Source organism: Periplaneta americana, chromosome 3 (genome assembly GCF_040183065.1).
Source record: "Periplaneta americana isolate PAMFEO1 chromosome 3, P.americana_PAMFEO1_priV1, whole genome shotgun sequence".
NCBI lineage: Eukaryota > Metazoa > Arthropoda > Insecta > Blattodea > Blattidae > Periplaneta > Periplaneta americana.
The window spans coordinates 55678944-55700411 of NC_091119.1; the positions used below are offsets into that span (position 1 = coordinate 55678944).

The window sequence follows — 21468 nt, forward strand, 5'->3', positions numbered from 1 at the left end:
ATGTAATTATGCGTGCGGCTGGAGAGGGATTTGTAACGTGACCGCCGACATACATCGAGTGTCACGACGCATATTTTATCCCGCGTTTCAATTAGATCGCTATTACATAATTAGTTGATTATATGGGAATTAGTTATTTAATACCTTGAACTGGATAAAGTTTGGGTTAATAGGGGATTCGTGTTATAACTGCCTGCTTTGTGTGAACGAGATGCACGCCATTTTGAATGCAACATGGCTCCAAATAATGTATGTCCCTACTTCATTATGAAAATCCATGTTTCGGATCATGGTAGGATTATAGAAAAGACACTTTTTTTCATAAGCGATTAAATAGCATTAAAGTAAAACACGGAAAATACATAATGTTTCTTTATGCGGTGTTCCACCCTTGCCCGACACATCCGACGGGAAACAACGCATCAACGCTGGGTAAAACACTGAGTAGGCCAGCGATATGTTTTGTTAGTCCTTTACTATCTATTTTTTTTTGCAACCTTTCACAATGACGACAAATTGGAGGATTCATAACCAGACTTCGGATCAGGGTACCGAAACTAATCAAATTACGAACGCACGGACCACTGTGTTGTGTAGATCGAGGGGAATGAGAGAGTGAGAGTGCAGTCACTCCTTGCCTCAACATGTAAACATTTAATCACAGTAGGACACAAAATTAATGTTCACGTTTACAAATAGAATATACTCGTATACAGTGCATTTATAGTACAACAAATAATTGCCTACATTACATGTTTCAATTTACATTATACTGTAAAAGTTTTAACAATATGAAATAATTATTTGAGCCGTTCAGAGCAAAATTGGTGTAAGTCAAAATTGGGTAATGAGGTTTAAAGTAAAAATTCTGTAAAATACAGTGAAAAGTAGCAATTAATATGGCCTTCCTCCTATTCACTGACTACTAATATTTTAAATAAATTGAATATTAATTGCTACTTTGCGCTGTATTTACAGAATGTTTACTTTAACCCTCATTACTCATTTTTGACTTACACCACTCTTGCTCTGAACGGCTCATTTGTGTGTGAGCAAAAAAGAAAAATAATATAAAGTACTTACATAAAATACATTTCTTCACAATTCAATGCCCCGAATTGGAAGGTACGAGTACATTTGCAGCGTATCAGAAGAAAAGTATCTCCTACTTTCACCCAAAAAATTTTTTTCAAGAACGCTAAAGGGGTGTTGGCATGTACCAACGTTATACAGAAATCTCGATTAAATTCTTTTTCATGTTTTACGTCTGATTTTTATGTTGAAGGTCATTTTTCACTGTATAATTAAATATTTCCATGTACCTTTTGATATTACATTGCTTTTGAAAGAATCGAGTTCTATCTGTCCTTATACTTCTTTAACAAATTGCAAAATTCAGTACTGTACGTTTTTCATTTAATAAGAAAATATTCTTTTCCGAAATTCTCTGTAAGTTCGTTCTGAAGGGAACGCTTGGTGCTCCTAATTTTCGACATGTTCCTCAGTAGTATGAATTACAAAACTGCTAAATTAACACTAACACAAATATGCATGTTAAATAAAAGAAAAGAAATAAAATATTCTTCTTTACTTACAGAATCTCAAGATCGTGTGGTGGTTGCAAGGACCCACGCCAAGTAGAATTAGAAAAGAGGTAATGTAATTTCTTACGAAACCAACTGTACTCTCACAGTACCACCCCATCCCAGGGGTCATGACGTCACGTATACTCCGTGCGTTCCAAACTTGTCTCGCGAATCGGTGACCCTAGGCCGAAGTCTCATCATAACTCAATGCATTTAGAATTCTGAAACCTCTGCGTGCGCTTAAAAGTATCTATTTCATTAATAATAACACTGAATAAGGCCAATTCGCATTTACACTGGGGTGCAAAAAAAGTGGAACGCTGAATAATTTTGTAACAATTATAGTTTTTACTTTATTTTAGTAGGTTATTTTACGACGCTTTATCAACATCTTAGGCTATTTAGCGTCTGAATGAGATGAAGGTGATAATGCCGGAGAGTTGAATCCGGGGTTCAGCACCGAAAGTTACTCAGCATTTGCTCATATTAGGTTGAGGGAAAACCCCGGAAAAACCTCAACCAGGTAACTTGCCCCGACCGGGATTCGAACCCGGGCCACCTGGTTTCGCGGCCAGACGCGTCCACAGGCGTGGACGTATGGTTGTGAAACTTGGACTCTCACTTTGAGAAAGGAACAGTGGTTAAGGTATTCCAAAATAAGGTGCTTAGAAAAATATTTGCGGCTAAGAAGGATAAAGTTATAGGAGAATGGAAAAAGTTACACAACGCAGAACTGCACGCATTGTATTATCCACCTAACATAATTAGGGACATTAAATCCTGACGTTTGAGATTGACAGGGCATGTAGCAGGTATGGGCAAATCCAGAAATGCATATAGGGTGTTAGTTGGGAGACCTGAGGGAAAAAGACCTGTGAGGTGGCCGTGACGTAGATGGGAGTACAATAATAAAATGTATTTGAGGGAGTTGTGAAATCATGCTGGGAACTGGATTAATCTTGCTCAGAATAGGGACCGATGGCGGGCCTATGTGAGGATGAGAATAAACCTTCGGGCTCTCTAGAAAGCCATTAGTAAGCAAGTAAGAATAAAACTGTGGTTGCAGTAACGAGTGTTTCAGAAGTCAGGCATAAAATACTATAGATAAACTGGAACAAAACTGAAAGTTTCAATGTACAGTGGAGTGTAAACATGAACGACAATAAAAATTGAAGTTAAAGATTGTACACTTATTTATTATTTTGATTATATTAACGAGTTCTTCCAGTAGAGCTGGATTTGTGACAGTTTCAAGACAGCATAACTCTATCAATGCTCACGTAACCAATCTGATAATGCCATTATTAAAAAATGTCTTCATTTATTAAAGATTTGGATGAGTATGTAGAGATGCTAGAAGTCTTCCACAAAATAAATGTATATAATTTGTGATGTAGAAGGAGTCAAATTAATCATACAGTCTGTTGTTTTGGATAAGATAATCTGTCTCAGTTTATGGTTCTGCAAATGGTGTTTTAAACTCCGTCTAAACGTTGCATGTATCATATAAATTTATTTATATATCTGTAAAGAGATCTTTGTTTTTGCCAAGTTTCCTTCTGTTTCATGCCAGTCTTTTTTACCTCCTTCACATGTTCGACTGAAAAGAATAGCGTACTTGAATAACTAACGACATTTTATTGAAGATTTTCAAATTCCATTCATTCCCTCCTTGTCAGTACAGTCGAAAACATTTCTCGGAACGTTCGTGACAACCGCTACTTTAAGTCTAGCAGGATTTCCGTTTCAATTTGAATGCTTAGGCAGAAAAACGAACAATCATATGCGACGAGGAAGGTCGATCAAAGAAAAGTAGGTAAAGAGGGAAGCATGCGACAAAAAATCTGTCTCTCTCAAAATGGCGTGAGTAATTTCATATACCTAGTCCCGCAGAACTAGAGCCGTGGAGTTGCCTGTTTTCTTCTCTTTGCGTCGGCACGTAGAGATAGTGCAAGCGGTTTAGAAATTCATGGCACACAACACAATGGGCGACTTTAAGCTTACATAGAATGTTTCTGAAAATCTGGTCAAATCCTGCTACAAGACTGAACCACATTGTGTGCCTCTTTTTCAGAAGTTTTCCTTCCTCAATTTTAGTTTGTCATACCAAGTACGAACGGATATTGAGAAATTCTAATCACCACCTTGGCAAGATTTTCTTTTTTCCTAACAGTAACACAACTTTCAAAGACTATGTCAAGTAACTTACTGTTAGTGGGATTAGGGGTAATATTGCATGTTTCTTCCTTCCTTCCTTTAATGTTTTCTTTCCTTCTTTCACTTTTCTTTCTTTCCTTTTTATTTCTTTCTTTTCTTTACCTTCCTTTCCTTCCCTTTTCCTTCTTTCCGCTTTCTTTCTTTCTTTTCTTTTACTTCCTTTCTTTCCTTTTTTCTTTGTTTCCTTTTCCTTTCTTAACTTTTTGTTTCTTTCCTTTTCCTATCTTTCTTCCTTTTTTCTTTCTTTCCTTTTTCTTTCTTCTCTTTTTGTTTCTTTCCTTTTCCTATCTGTCTTCCCTTTTTTCCTTCTCTTTTTGTTTCTTTCATTTCACTTTTTTCTTCCCTTTTTCTTTCTTACATCTTCCTACCTTCCTTCTCTTTTTCTTTCTTTCCTTTTTATTTCTTCTCTTCTTGTTTCTTTCCTTTTACTTTCTTTCTTCCCTTTTTCTTTCATTCTTCTCTTTTCGGGACTAAGACAGATGGCGATGCGCAACTTCTAATCACTAGATTGTGCACCAATATGCCTGGGTTAAATCCCAAATCTCTCCGCAGTGCATATGAAGAGAAGGCATATATCACTGTTGATAGTGATTCGTCCGTCGAATGGGGACGTTAAGCCTGGCGGCCTGCTTAGTGCTATTCGACAGGAGTAGGCTACGTGTCGGCACCGAGTTTCCCCTTCTCCCTTTCTCATCTTCATCATCATCACTCATTCCAGACTTTACACTTACAAGAACACTTACACATACACGACTTAACTCTCCACAGATACACTCATGTACAGTGTGGCCCGCCGAAGTGGTGCACAACTAGAAAATGGGTCACAGTCCTGCCATCTATCCGCAATATGCGGAACCCGAATCACGTAAAGTGAAGTGGGTAGGCATTGGATACATACATACATACATACATGAATGGTTCCGAGAAGCTTCTGTTTATCGCAATATGGCAACACTTTGTCTTCATCTATTAGCCGTTCGAAGAAGTACACGGAATGGCAAACAATGCCAATACAAGAAGAACAAACATGATTGGCATCCCACCAAATAACAACAATGACTACATCATCGATCCCACCGTTAGATTTGAAAAACAAAAGAGTCTACCTAAAAATGTAAATAGGGAAAACAAACCACATTTATGTACGTACCGTTCCATATTTTATGGGCAAATAAGACCTACAACAAATTGAAGTAATAGGCGTTATGGTTAGAGAGCGCGGAACTATTCCCGGTTTCTTCTTCCAAACCTGGCAACGTTTGGTCTACAGACGAAGATATTGACGACATCGTTCTTGCAGCTCTGAGGGGATCCATATTTATACTCCGACTTCAACTGCCTATTGTACAACATGGTCTTTGTGGCAACCTGTTAATACAGGGAGCTGTTATCGTGCAGATAAATAAATATAAATAGAAAATAAATATAAAAATAAAAATAAATATATAAATTATAAATAATAAAAATTAATATTCAGAGAAAGAATAAAAAACTGTAATTATTGTCATTGTTGCGTAACTTCAACTGCCTATTGTACAACATGCTCTGTCTTTGTGGCAACCTGTTAATACAGGAACTGTTATCGTTTAGATAAATGAATATAAATATAAATAGAAATAAAAAATAAATATATAAATTATAAATATCTTTATTGTGTATAGCTTATCATTTTAACTGTGTATTGTTAATATTGTATATACCACTGCCACCGGGTCCTTGCCCACTTGCAGTGTAAATAAATACATACATACAATAAAAATTAATATTCAGAGAAAGAATAAAAATCTTTAATTAAAAAATTAAATTCTCTTTCCATTGAATGATAAGTAGGCTGAGCCTTTTAATGGTTACCCCTTTAAAAAAGGGTAGCTACCCAACATTTTGGGGTCTCTATAGAATTTTCTTATGTCCATGGAGTCTGGCTTTGTAAGCAGATTTTAACGTTTTGGCGAATGTTTTATAAGTACCTTTGTGACGACAGAAAAACAATCTGAGTTGCTGTGTGAAGTGAGGAATCCGACAGTGTTGCAAAGATTACATTGAAGCACTGTGGAATCCTTCACTTTCATGAATATGTACAGTATAATAGCAAGACAATTAACTAGATAACAAAAAAATGTGTCAAAGTACAGGAAGTGTTACAGAACCTGTAGGAAATATATTTTGATTCTCTCTACCAGACACAATGGATACGGTGACCACTCATTCATTTCAAAATACATTCCTGTTATTATGAATCATCCTCTATATGAATTTTTTCTATCACATTCTTTCCATTAAGATAATTAAAACTGTAGACTTACATCTGACGTTCAGGAAGTAGCCGATGGAGCTATATTCTCCCAGCAGATGACGACTGGTGCATTTATACCATCCGCTATGTTCACGACGTATCGCACTGAAGTTCAGGAAACCATCACCAGATTGCGCGACAGGTGGCGCACCATCATCTGAAATAGAATTCAGACATTACATACAATTCTACTATTTTTATACGTATCTGTCGAGTCAATTCCTAACTCAGAAACTTGTACATTGCCTTTAGGTCTTTGGAGCTTTGTAAGTGTAATGAAACTTAAAAGAATATGACTACAAAAAAGAAAAAAGAAAAATTATGGCGAATTCCTTCTCGTTACTATTCCTTCTTCTTCATCATCACTTTACAGGCCAGCGATGTTAAAAATGTAATACGTGAATGATCTTCAAACCATACACATTCCGGCGAATATGAAGTCATATCAGTGGAAACATATGTTACTCCAGTGCACATGATAGGCTGCTCGCGACAGGATCATCTTGGCTGTGTGGAATACGAGGACTTGGTTAATAAAAATCTAAACTAACCAAACCTAAGGCTCGTAACACACTTGCAGAGTTTTCGCCAGCGAGAAATGTGTTGCGAGAAAATTAAAAAATTGATAACATGGATTCAAATGGACGTCCACACACTGGAAGAGATTCTCGCTCAAGGCAAAAACCTCGCGCGAGTTTCTCGCTGGAATCGGTAGCTCAGCGAATTTTCTTCACACATTTATCAAAGATGTTTGACATTTATACTCTTTATGACGATTAAATGTAGAAAAAGATATCACAGGTGGCGATGAATTGTATAGTTTTTATTTGAAAATGAGGAAGATGGCTGATAACTGCAGTCAGAAACTTATCGAACTTGTACGATGTCACCCGTAGGCCTATTTATATGATACACGGGATGAAAAGTATAAAAACACGAAACTGAAACAAGAAATTTTGAGACAAATATCAGATTATCTGAAAATAAATAGGGCTATATTTTATTTTGATGGGATTTAATAGTATTAATTAAACATTTGAAATAATGTATCTGTATGTCTTAACAGTTTACATAATTTTAATCAGAACATAGCAAAGAATCCTCTATCACATCATGAATAGCAAAAAACTGTGGTCCATTCAACCTGAAATAACGCCTAAACGTATCATAATTAAAATGGAAACCAGTGTCCAAAGCTAGCCCTTATTTTCGTAAGATACAATGTGATTTTTAGATATTTCTGGCTTTAATTTTAGGCCTACTTTTTTTTTCATTAACAAAATATGTTCATGTAACTCCATTTCCTCATCATCTGAATATTCAGATTCAACATAGCAGCGTTCGTACGTAATTTGTAAAGTATGACAATATACTTACAGGTTATATATTTAAGTACGACGAGATACGTAAATAGCTACATAACCTATAATATGTCCCCCAACGAGTCATTATTATAATCACAAAAATGTTCTCTGCATGAAGGTAGTGCATAGATGATCATAGCGAGGTGTGATCTGTGATAGCGAGAACTGGCCAAGTGTGTGGAGGAAGGCTCTTCGCCTCATTCTCGCAACACATTTCTCGCTAGCGAAAATTCTGCAAGTGTGTTACGGGCCTAACCTTCGTATATGCAAGATGTGTAACCGGAGCACGAAAGGAACTTCTTGATTTGATCCAGGCAAGGATCACGCTGACACTGTATGAGAAGTCCGCCGCGCATGTGCTACAACCAAACTTTTTCTGTCGGCGAGCCCATCCTCACATGCACATGTCATCCGAGGAAATTTTACTTGATGCGGATGGATCCAAATGGTTGCTTATTTACAGGAAAGAGTTTTATTTTGAATGAAACAACTAGAAATACATAATATGCAGTATAACTTAGATATGCATATATGTACCTACGTATGTACATACCTAACTACATACATACATACATACATACATACATACTCGTACATACAGTATGTATGGAAGGAGGAAGGATTATATATATGAATAAGCAGCCTGTTGGATTAAGAAAACAGTGGTGTACAAACTTTAAACGGAACGTGAAATTTTATGTCGTTATGGATTCTTTGTTTGATATTATCTATATTATCTGTAAAACAACAATACTAACACCAATTTGTTAATATTGTTGTTGTTTTAAATGTTAATAACATAATAAAGATTTAAGAAAGAATATTCACATAAATTCCATAACAGTACAACTACACTGTACTAAGTGAATGAAACACATCATTCATAAAGAAAGTGATATCCCAAAGAAAGAAACTGAGTATGTCATGATAAGTTGGAATTGATATTGATGGTATCTTTAGCCTTATAAATGTACTCAATAAACTAATGAAAACAATATTACAGTACAAAGCAAAGTTACTTAGGTTTATGTTTTAACTGTAACTAATATTACATAAAAACTCTTATCGCATTATGCTTTTAAGGTGATATTGGTGCGCAAATTCCTATCATCAGAATATTAAATTATTTTCTTGAAATCTTCTCAAGCTATAGAGCTGACGTTTTTACAACACATGGGCACATATCTTTTATTTATGATGTAACAGTAGTTGCTTTGTTAATTCATTTCCTTACAAACACTGTCTTCAGTAATAACTAAATATTTTAGATTTACGAAAACATTGTTTCAGTACCTGTAAGACTACTAAATAAACATATCTGAAAATTTCACTTTTCTGCAAAAAAGAAAGTCGAGAAAATATTCCTTTTGAATAAAAGAGCAAACTTGTGAAAAATGGGCATTAAAATTAAAACTTACATTCTTATAATGCACTTATGCTTCTCAGACAAATCTAAAAATTAACATGGATACAGTTTTAATAAGTTCTCTTCCCTTTATCTATTGAATCAGTGCTAGCCATCCCTGTATATAGCTCTGCCAAGCGGCATATACTACCTCTTTTGTCTGTCTCATCCTTTCCGCTGTAAAGCGCTCAGGCTCTCCTGAGCTTTAAAGCGCGCGCTTGTGCCTATGGGCATCAATTGACATGACTGGTGTAGGTTCTTAATATGGGGAGACGGGAGAACCCTGAGAAAAATTCCCAACTGCGACCTTGTCCGCCACAAGTGTCACTGACCAGGACTCGAACCCGGAACGCCTGCTTGACATACTGAAGGACTGACACTCGCCACTGCAGGACTCCATGCAGGATTTGTTCCAAATGTAATACTAATGTCATTGAAAGCATTAATTATAGCAATAATGATTGTGTTTACTATATAAAAGATGTTAAACAAACAGCCCAAAAGCACCGTTGTACTTTCGGTATATTTCCCGTTAATTCCACAGATATCATGGCTATGTAGTGAATAATAGGAAGTAAAATATCACAACAATTGAATCCAAATTCAGTATTGATAAAGTGCTTATCAGTCGCTACAAACGGTTTCCGATTTGTATAGTGTCATCTGTTTTGAAAAGATGCAATAACATCGCTGAATAGGCTTTATACAAATTGAGTGAACGTTTCCCGAAAAAGTAAACCATTTTTTCAGATACCATATACACAATTTTTTTCGTTGAATACAGTATTGTTTATTCTGCGATATCATATCTTTTTGTTAGGCTCAGAATATGCTGTTATTCACAAAGGGGTTTTACGGTTAAAAATGCCATAGTAATTCTCTGGCCTTTTAAACACCTGGTTTCACAACATTTTATGCCGAACATGCTCTAGTTTTCAAATTAATCCTACGGAATTAATTCAGTATAATCAATGGTTAAATAGGTAACTCTTCCGCGTTATGGAATTATATTTGCGAAGACTATGAAATAATTACACTGAACGACACTAAATTTGCCAAAACATAAAACATTGCGATTCTTAAGGCTGGTTCACAATAAATCGGGAACGGAAATGACAACGGGAACGAGAACAGAACTATTGTTAAAATAAATATATTTAAATGTGAATATTCACAATTAACAAATTTCTTTTGCAGATTATACTGTACTAACATTTAATGGGGAAAATTGGGATAACACTTATTTAAATGCTAGCAATGGAATTAACGTAGTGAAAAATTGGACTAATAAAACTACCTATATTCCATTTCCTTTAACAACGAAAGATTTACCTCCACCTATGAATAATTATCACTTAGTAATAAATAATATTTCATGTAATGAATTAAAAAATAATTATTGTAATTGCCCGCATCTAACACCTTCCACCCAAGTCAAATATTTAGGAATTATTATAGATCACTTTTACGTCGGTATAAACAAATTGATTTTATAAGAAAGACAATGTATAAATTCATAATACTTCGAAATTTTATCACTAAGGAGGCACTGAGAATAACAATTTTAGTTTTAGTACAATCATTAACACAATATTGTATAATAAATTGGGGTGGAGTAGCATCATCTGTACTTAATCCATTAATTTTATTACATAGAAAATTAATAAAAATTTGTCTAACCAAAAATATGGATTACCCAACGAATTTAATTTATACAGATTTTGAAGTATTAGCTATTCAAGAAATTTATAGATATAGTTTACCAACGTACTACCTTACAACTTACTTACTTACAAATGGCTTTTAAGGAACCCGAAGGTTCATTGCCGCCCTCACATAAGCCCGCCAGCGGTCCCTATCCTGAGCAAGATTAATCCAGTCTCTATCATCATACCCCACCTCCCTCAAATCCATTTTAATATTATCCTCCCATCTACGTCTCGGCCTCCCTAAAGGTCTTTTTCCCTCCGGTCTCCCAACTAACACTCTATATGCATTTCTGGATTCGCCCATACGTGCTACATGCCCTGCCCATCTCAAGCGTCTGGATTTAATGTTCCTAATTATGTCAGGTGAAGAATACAATGCGTGCAGTTCTGTGTTGTGTAACTTTCTCCATTCTCCTGTAACTTCATCCCGCTTAGCCCCAAATATTTTCCTAAGCACCTTATTCTCAAACACCCTGAACCTATGTTCCTCTCTCAGAGTGAGAGTCCAAGTTTCACAACCATACAGAAGAACCGGTAATATAACTGTTTTATAAATTCTAACTTTCAGATTTTTGGACAGCAGACTGGATGATAAGAGCTTCTCAACCGAATAATAACACGCATTTCCCATATTTATTCTGCGTTTAATTTCCTCCCGAGTGTCATTTATATTTATTACTGTTGCTCCAAGATATTTGAATTTTTCCACCTCTTCGAAGGATAAATCTCCAATTTTTATATTTTCATTTCGTACAATATTCTGGTCACGAGACATAATCATATACTTTGTCTTTTCGGGATTTACTTCCAAACCGATCGCTCTACTTGCTTCAAATAAAATTTCCGTGTTTTCCCTAATCGTTTGTGTATTTTCTCCTAATATATTCACGTCATCCGCATAGACAAGAAGCTGATGTAACCCGTTCAATTCCAAACCCTGCCTGTTATCCTGAACTTTCCTAATGGCATATTCTAGCGCGAAGTTAAAAAGTAAAGGTGATAGTGCATCTCCCTGCTTTAGCCCGCAGTGAATTGGAAAAGCATCAGATAGAAACTGACCTATACGGACTCTGCTGTATGTTTCACTGAGACACATTTTAATTAATCGAACTAGTTTCTTGGGAATACCAAATTCAATAAGAATATCATATAATACTTCCCTCTTAACCGAGTCATATGCCTTTTTGAAATCTATGAATAACTGATGTACTGTACCCTTATACTCCCATTTTTTCTCCATTATCTGTCGAATACAAAAAATCTGATCAATAGTCGATCTATTACGCCGAAAACCGCACTGATGATCCCCAATAATTTCATCTACGTACGGAGTTAATCTTCTCAAAAGAATATTGGACAAAATTTTGTACGACGTCAACAAAAGTGATATTCCTCGAAAGTTACCACAGTTGGTTTTGTCCCCCTTTTTAAAAATAGGTACAATTATGGACTCCTTCCATTGTTCTGGTACAATTTCCTTTTCCCAAATAGCAAGTACAAGTTTATAAATTTCGCTATATAATGCGCTTCCGCCCTCTTGTATTAATTCTGCTGGAATTTGATCGATACCTGGAGACTTGTACTTTTTCAGATTTTCTATCGCAATTTCGACTTCTGAAAGCGTGGGTTCGGGTATAAATGGCTCAGCAGTTTGTATTTCAATTTCGTCCCGATCATTTCTATTTGGTCTATGTACATTTAGTAGTTGCGCAAAATAGTTTTTCCATCTGTTTAGGATTGATGGAGAGTCTGCAAGCAAGTCACCATTCTCATCCTTGATCACGTTTACCCTTGGCTGATATCCGTTCTTAAATTCCTTTATACCCTTATATAAATCTCGAATGTTTTTATTCTTACTATTTGTTTCTACCTCATTCAGTTTTTCCTTCAAGTAACCTCTCTTTTTATTCCTAATTGTACGACTTGCTTCCCGTCTTTCATTGAAATAATTATCTCTCTTCTCCTCGACTGGATCCTGTAAGAATTTCAATTTTGCCTGTTTCCTTCTTTCTACTACCATGCAACAATCTTCATCAAACCACGGTTTCTTTTTCTTAGTTTCATAATAACCTATGCTCTGCTCAGCTGCAATTTTGATACTATCTCTGATATTTTCCCACACGCTATTAACATCTAATTCTTTCTCAACTTCGTCGGAACTTTCTAAAGTGGCAAACCTATTCGAAATTTCGACCTGATAATTTTGCTTAGCTTCCTCGTCCTTTAATTTCAAAATATTGAATTTAGTAATATTAACTTGTTGCTCTACTCGCTTGGCTACTGATAATCTTTCTCTTAATTCTCCAATCACCAAATAATGGTCAGAATTACAGTCTGCACCCCTGAAAGTTCGAATGTCTACTATACTAGTATGTCTCCGTTTATCTATCAAGATGTGATCTATTTGGTTGTGTGTCAATCCATCTGGAGAAGTCCAAGTATATTTATGTATATCCTTATGGGGGAATGTTGTACTTTTGACAATGTACTACCACAGAAATCAAATAAAACATAAATCTAATCAACATGAATATCGTACTCGAAGACAAAAGTCTACTTTCCCATTAATTGAGCCTAAATGTCATACAAGTGCAGCTCTTAAACATGGTGCTAGTTTAGGCCCAAGACTTTATAATAAAATTACAAACCATCTTCCATATTTGAAACGTTTTAAAATTGAAGATTTTAAAGAAGAAATTTATAAAATTATTCATGATATATAATATTAACAAGTGTGTGTATTCTTTTTACCTTTTATTTCTGTCGACTATTATTTTTTTATTTTAGTAGGTTATTTTACGACGCTTTATCAACATCTTAGGTTATTTCGCGTCTGAATGAGATGAAGGTGAAGATGATAATGCCGGTGAAACGAGTCCAGGATCCAACACCGAAATTTACCGAACATTTGCTCATATTGGGTTGAGGGAAAACCCCGGAAAAAACCTCAAACATGTAACTTGTCCCGACCGGGAATTGAATCCGGGCCACCTGGTTTCGCGGCCAGACGCGCTAACCGTTACTCCACAAGTGTTGATTCTGTCGACTATATTCATGTTTTTATTAAATATCACTGGCTTCTGTCCGATTGGTAAATTATATTAAATGTGTTTTTTCTCTTTATTTTTATTTTTTTGGTCTTGTGTGTTATTTACTGGTTTGAATTAAGTTACTTACTCTATTTAGTAAACTATCCTTGTACATTTTTTGTTATATTATTGGCTAAGACCACACCGTACACGATCCTGTCTCTTACGGTAGTGGCTAGAAACATTTTTGTTTTATAATTTTAATTTGTACTCGCTAGCTAGCTAACTATTTAGAATAAAATGAAAATAATTTAAAAAATAAACTATTGTGAATGCTCACATTTAAATACATTTATTTTAACATTATTTCCATTCTAGTTCTCGTTGTCGTTTCCGTTCCCGATTTATTGTCAACCAGCCTTTTTGCTTTCATATGCACTGATTATGAAAAAGGATTTATTTTTCCCCAATCACCTAAGGCTTCCGTAATAGAATGTAATCTCTTTTCAATAAACATTGTGCAGAGGAAGTCGGGATCGTAAAGAGGATCGATCCGGATATCGCATTATAAACGTAGATAAAAGTTTATGGAAGTATTTATATTTAAGATGAGTTTCTGTTTATCATGTATGATAAAGGTTGTCACTGATCCTCTACTGCAAATAGTCTCCGTAAGTTCTTATGAGAACTCAGGCAGCATAATACTCATCTTAGTGTTGTGCGGAACAGTTTTGCGATTTCTAATAGACAGTGTTGACATTAACAGTGTTAAATTAGGTGTGAATGATAGTGCATTTGAAAGAATTGCATTATAATAAGTTTGTGTTCATAACATCGTATAATGTTCACAGGCAATATGTCATATTCCATAGTTTAAGAAAACAATTTAATATCAGCATACATTCATTCTGATAGAAAAAGGTAAGGATATAAATTACATGAATTCGTTTACGTCCAAAATCTAACTTTAAATTGTAAAACAAGGTGAATCTTTCTTATGTCCCAGCCACTATAGAAACTTGATAAAATACCTTGAAAATTCCTTGGATTTATAGTGGACCTATTGATTAGCAGAAATTGATGAAATTACTGGGAGAGCTGTAAGCCCACCCAACGCGCCCTAAATATGTACCTTACTTATATACGAAAATCGTCATGCGTGAACGAAGAATGCCACCATATTTCTTTAATGTAACAGTGGCTTTCAATGTCGCCAACATAGTAATAATACTACACACCTAATCAAAGCTAACCTAACCTCTCTCATAATTCTACACATCTAATCAAACCTAACATGTCACATAATACACACCTAATCAAACCTAACATAACCTGTCACATAATACTACATACCTGTAGTAACATTCCTCACATTTAGTATCATTTCGTTTTCATGTATTGCAGGCTCTGCCAATCGTGTCGGTTGCTATCTAGACCTAGTGGAAGTGGATCGTTTAAGAAGAATATGGCGACTGTCATAATAATTACATTTCACATGTTTCGTGATCTACTAAATGTGTTAATGTAGTAATAATTCTATATATATATATATATATATATATATGGTACAATAAGATTTGAAATTTGTTGTGGTTGTGATAAAAGTATTGAAAATTGGTTTATACCACCATATTGGCAGTGATAAAAGTGTGCAATATTCGTTCGGTGGCTGTTGGATGCTTTAGATCGACCTAAAATAATTATCCAGTTTTTCAGCTCTCCTGTAAAATTTAGTCGTAGTTGCGATTAGCCACGTCATTTTGCAGTTTCATGAGCGATATTCCACTGACAGGAATCGAGGAGGTTCCGTTGGTTTTGTAAAGGGGAATGCTACCGTCTGAACCACAGTGGAAAAAATTCTAAGTTGGACAATACCTATTTATATATATTTGCCTATAAATATACTATAATATTACGCCAATATAAACATAGTTCAGATTTTGCTTTATCTGGACATAATTGCTTGCCCTTTCTACTAGTTTGTTTTTATTTCGTATGACATAAACCCGTCTCCCAAGTAAATGCATTTTTAAATATGAAATCATCAGGATAATATCGTTAAGAATAAAAAAGGCAATGATAATCAGATGTAGTTTCGGACATCCATATTGGCATATAGATGTTATTTGCACTAAATTGGCGTGGCGGTAAAGCACGCGCGGTGAAACTCTAAAAGTCCGGATAAGGACTTGAGCCGTTGTTTCCCCGAGAGCGACAACATGCTTACTTAACAGCACTTCTCCCCTCCCCCCCTTCTTTCTTCTGTCGACTATCATATCACACATTACAAACACACTTATTACCGGTATTAAACTGTAATTATACAATTTACTTACTCTTGGAAACGGTGAAATTTAAACTAGCGACAATAGTCATACTCCGAAAGAGTAGATAGTTCTATAATGAAACCACAAAACAGCTGAGGCAGTTGGAGCAAATGAAAATGAAATCTTACATATGAAGTACCTTACTGTACGTGAAGTCTCAGCCAGCGTATGATGGTAAAAGGAAATGTCTAGATGTGGTATAAAAATAAAATTGACTTAAGCAAACCAAAACGAAAAATGATATAAACAAAGTAAAAATAGCCTGCCAAAAAACGAGCACAACTCAAAACAAAAATCGGTAAACCCAAAAATCACGTCAACAAACTAAAAGTAGCTTGAGAAGACCAAATCTAACCCGACAAAATAGCAAGAACTATGAAGATCCATCAGGCGCAATTTATTGTAGATGAGTGGGTGTAAGAAACGGCTTAAATCATTATCTGGATTCTACACTTTATCGAAACGGAACATAAGAAAGATAATTGAATACATCTCACATAGTAAACTGTATGTAGCATTGCGTGAAAAGAATTGAATACATCGCTCCTAGTATGTACTGCATGTAACGTAACGTAAAAAAATAATTGAAAACATTAATTCCATGAATGCGTACTGCACATAGTAGCGCGTAAATTGATACAATGAAAGTCTACAGTAAGTACCTGTCTAATCGACCTGATGATGGAAATAATAATACACAGTATGTACAGTATACTGATAACAACGAAGAAACGTCAACAATGGAGTTGAAAATGTTACAAGCCATATTTTTTAAATGCTGTAGAAGTTCTTTTATGATTTTTACTTATATTATCTAATTTAAAAATCTGTCATTATAAAAGATAATAATGATATGTTTAATAAGAGAATAGAAACTACTTTTATTATACACACCAACAAAAACTGGTAACTGGGCAGCAGGAAACGAAATAACCGCAGCTTTTAGCTCATGCACCACATCCGAGACTGAACAGCCCATAGGATTACAACCAATACGAATCTAGACAGCGGTGAGTGGTAGGGGTAGGAGTAAAGGATGAGAAGGCAGCAGTATGTAACAGGTTGTTCAGAAAATAATGAGACAACGATTAAATTAATATTGTAAATGTGTTTATAGGAAGTTGAACAGGAAAAGACACATAGTTGTACATAGGTTGTATATCCTAATGTGTAAAATAAACGCGTCAGTTTCAATTTTTTAATACATAAGAAATATAAAACGTATTATCAGTAACATAGTTTATAAATAAAATAATTATTTAAAATAAACATATGTAATATAGAACTTTGAATTGTCGACCTTAAGCTACGGTTTAGCTACGACGATCTTCGTTGGGCGAACATCGCCGACGATTGAAATCGCCAGCGGTAATCGTTAGAGAGTGGTTTCTTTACCGGCGAACTTCGTAGATGAATAGTAAATTGTTTTATATAGTTGACCATGTCTGATCAGCTGATATGTGGATGACAATATGATAACGTTATAATATAAGTTTTGCCTTGAAAACAAGTACGGATCTTTAAAGTAGTTAATGTCATGTTTAGAAATAGATATACAGAGGGGTCTTTTAATTCACTGATATTAAGATATCTTGAAAATGAACCCACCAATTTTAAGGAATATTTCAGACTTTCTCCCGAACAATTTCATTTTGTTTTAAGTTCAATTGAAAATGATATTGTAAAATTACCCACAACATTTATTCACAAACCAATAAGCCCAACTGAAAGATAAGCATAACTTTAAGGTAAAAAACAATTATATAAACACTTTATTTTTACTTTTTACAACGTTATGTTTTCATTTACGAGTATTTATTTAGGAAATAATGTTACAAATAACAAAAAATTATGTGAGGAGGTTGTTGCACTTCTTTTCTTTGCTCGGAATTCCACTTCACTTACTATTTGACACTGAAACTTCTGCTTCAGTAGCTAAATCTGCCGCATCGTGTGTGTGTCCTTCAATTATGAATCACTTTACTCAATTGTATTAATACTTCTGGTTGTTACAAAATATAGATTTGTTATTGTTTACGTTGGTTCTTCTTTTTGGCTCATGTCGAACAGGGATTTGTGTTTAATCAATTGATATATCGTCTTCATTCGTGGAGAAATTGCAGAAAGATTTCTGTTTTACCGCCGTTATGGTATGTATGATGTATAAATTACGTTATTAAATGATTTAATTCAAGACCTATTGTAATTTTACAATTGGTTTCTCGGCGATCATCGCCAGGTTTTTGCCTCCAAGGCAAACGCCGACGATGTTCGTCGAGCTCAGCGACGTTCGTTGACGTTCATCGCAGTAAAGAAACCAGGCACATTCAAATCAACGGAACAGAATCCCAGCGAAGATCGTCGGCGAAGATCGCCGTAGCCAAACCGTAGCTTTATTCTTACTGAGTGACTTTAACCACTTAATCATTCATTCAAATGACAAATATTAATTTAGAATGTGAAATATCTGTATGGAGTAGTAAAGAAATATATTTTAATGTGTGAATTTGCCTTCGGATGTAACAGTCGAATAAAGAAAAAGAAATACAAGTGATGCTGCATCTTACATGATTCCTCCTTCACCTTTTCTGAAAGCCTTTTATCCTAATATGGTCCACATAACCCGTTTAGCCCATACATTATGAGTTGCTGAAACCCTCAGAAATGAATATGCTACAGTTAATAGTCTTGTGTAGAACATGAAAAAAGTCTTCTATAAATCTCCATCGAGAATAGCATTGTTTCGACAAATACTTCCTTCAATCTCTCTTCCTCCAGAACTTGTAATAACTCGCTGGGACACCTGGATTGATGCCGTAGCGTATTACCACAGTCTAGTATATACAGTCACGAAGCTCAATACGTAGAGAATATGTATCCATAGATAGTTGCTAACCACTAGGATCGCTACTATCGCCTCATCACAGACAATGCAAAATAGTACCGGCACAGTCTATTGTTCCTAGTACCCTCAACAACTCAAGCTTCGTGACTGTATATACTAAACTATGCTATTATGCTGAACGTTTAGAGGAGTTTGCCGATGTGGTGAATGAATTGCCAGAAAACAGTGTGACATTTGTGAAAGCTGTGAAAGAACTGTTGCAGGATAGCACCTTGAAGAGGGATATTGTTTACATCCAATCAAAGTTTTCATTTTTGTCTCACTGTATAACGAAACTTGAAGGACAAGTGAAATCCCTTCAGGAAGAAATTTCAATCATTAAGAAAGCAGAAACTAAAGTAAAAAGTGCAACAGGAAGGGTTAGTGACAAAGTTAGGAATAATTAATAGAGTAATGTATTAAGAAAAAATTTGGATTTCAATTCTGAGTAGTGTCTGTGATGTTATGAATGGGGAGGATGTAGATCTACCAGAACAAATAAGCGTGGCAAATATAATATCTACTCGTAAGTTTAAATACGCATCTATCACGTCAGTAGCCTATCAGTTGAAAGGTCTTTTTCAGCATTCAAAATAATTCTTTCAGATAAAAGATGCTGTTTAACTCCTGAAGATCTAGGGGAAAAAAATTATGATGTATTTCAATGCCAACTATTAATAGGATAGCACCAGGAGAATGAGAACATCGAAATAATGTAAAAATATGACAATAATTTTAATTCGTGATCAATAAATAGTTAATTAAAGTTATTTCTTTTATTAATTTAATATTTCGTACATCCATTTTGCTGTTAATGATAGTGATCTTATGTGGTATTACACGTTTTTAAAAGCCTAAAATAACTTACTTTGTGCGAGATCGTGCGTATTTGCTTGGTTTCCGCACAAAACCAATCCGCGGAAAGTCTAAAATTCCACATTCAGTATTCCCAACCTAACACACATAACAATTTCCCTCTTCTTACCGCTTAAGTGACATATTGATTTTACTGCTTTAGGCTTTTAACATATTTTTAGAGGCGTTCAATATAGTAATAATTATAAATTGGAAACTTACCACTGCAATTTCACCTAAATTGCACTGTTAATTATTGTTTTTAAATATTTGCAAAAATTAAGTAAACTCTACAACTCCACTAAAGTTACTGCATTCGTGATGCAAGTAACATTAAGGAAGCCGTGAAAAAATCAACAAGATTCCATAGACTGGGGGCAAAAAGACAGACTTATATCACGGCCTGCTGGAGTATAGTAAACACAGAAAACATTTTAAAGCAACACTGTTGAAGATAATATTTTTGTTTTGCAAATTTGCCGTCATTGAACAGAAACCAAGATGGAGATTTCATTGCAACTAATTAGAAATTCCTCTTTCAGGTATGTAATAAACGATCTTCGCACAAAATAATGTACGGTACATGAGTGGTATGTTTTCTTTCAATTTTCGGAAATTAAAAAGCTCAACTAAGTTTTCAAACTTTTCCTCGAACATGAAAACTTCAACATACCGCTCTTGTAACGCATATTACTATTACAGTTTTGAAGACTATTTCAGGTGCCTGAATCTACGTTTTAGAGCTTAAATGTCCGAGGCCTTGTTATTACACCACGGACGCACAACTAATGGAGAATTTAAGAAGAAGAAAAATTCTGATTTATAATGGTTTATGTAATATATCAGCACAGTTAATTAAGCAATATAAAATGGGAAGTGGTGACGTATTTCTGAAAATATTAAGGAATATATTGATATCTAAATTATTGCAAACATTACACTGGTGAACAAAATTAAACATATTTTTTGTTAAAAGATAAAGAATGAGTGAGTCTTATAGCATTTTTCGTGCTGTTTTCAAATCTGTTTTTTTAATTCTTCTATCACTCAGGGTTTTTCAGTAATTGTATGAAATGTAATTCAAACTTTTCTAGTATTGATACCTTGTAATATTTTATTTTAAATCATATTTATTTACTTAAAATGTGTGTGAAATAGATTTTATTCTATACTTCGCTTGAGACACATCTCTTTTGAGTGTCCAACAGTAGTCCTACAGAATATTTGGGTTCCATTTTTCCTGGTAGCGCCCTTCCATTTCAGAAAAAAATACTGATGAAAACGCTATCCATGTTCGTCACTCACTACCCGAAGGTTTTGAGGAAAGAAAGAATAGATGAGAAACCAAGAAGTTATTTCGAGAGATATGACACCCCATCACGTTATGGATCTGAATTAGCTCGCTGACAAGTTCTCCGTAATCTTCTGATGTGCGGTTTCTAGAAACTAAAAGTATGTTGAATGATTCTTAGGTCCCCGGGATATCATTGGAACTGGAAAAGTCATATGACGAAATAATTTTAGCCAACCAGTTAACAGAATCACATGAAGCATAACAGATTTCAGGGGCCCAATTCATGTCCTCATCTATTTTGCAATCAAAAGAACACTTGTAAGCTCTTTTAACTAGTGTAATAAAATTGAAAGTTAACTAATCACAAACGTAACAAAAATTATGTGATTTATACAGTATTTCGAGGTATGTTTTACTTTACAAGATACTTTTACCACACTTAAAATTAGCACAAAGAAAACACGGGTTATGAAACTTGTTTCATGAATGTAAGTTGCAACTCAAC

The 21468-nt window shown here is 34.8% G+C and overlaps 1 protein-coding gene across 1 annotated transcript in view; it reads right to left on the reverse strand.

Annotated features, from left to right (window-relative positions):
• Window positions 1-21468, reverse strand: part of tei (teiresias) — a 1182397-nt gene that overhangs the window by 438310 nt on the left and 722619 nt on the right. Inside the window, exon 5 of the mRNA XM_069822616.1 lies at window positions 6107-6253. Within this exon, the coding sequence (XP_069678717.1) occupies window positions 6107-6253 (147 nt within the window). The remainder of the gene's footprint in view (window positions 1-6106; window positions 6254-21468) is intronic.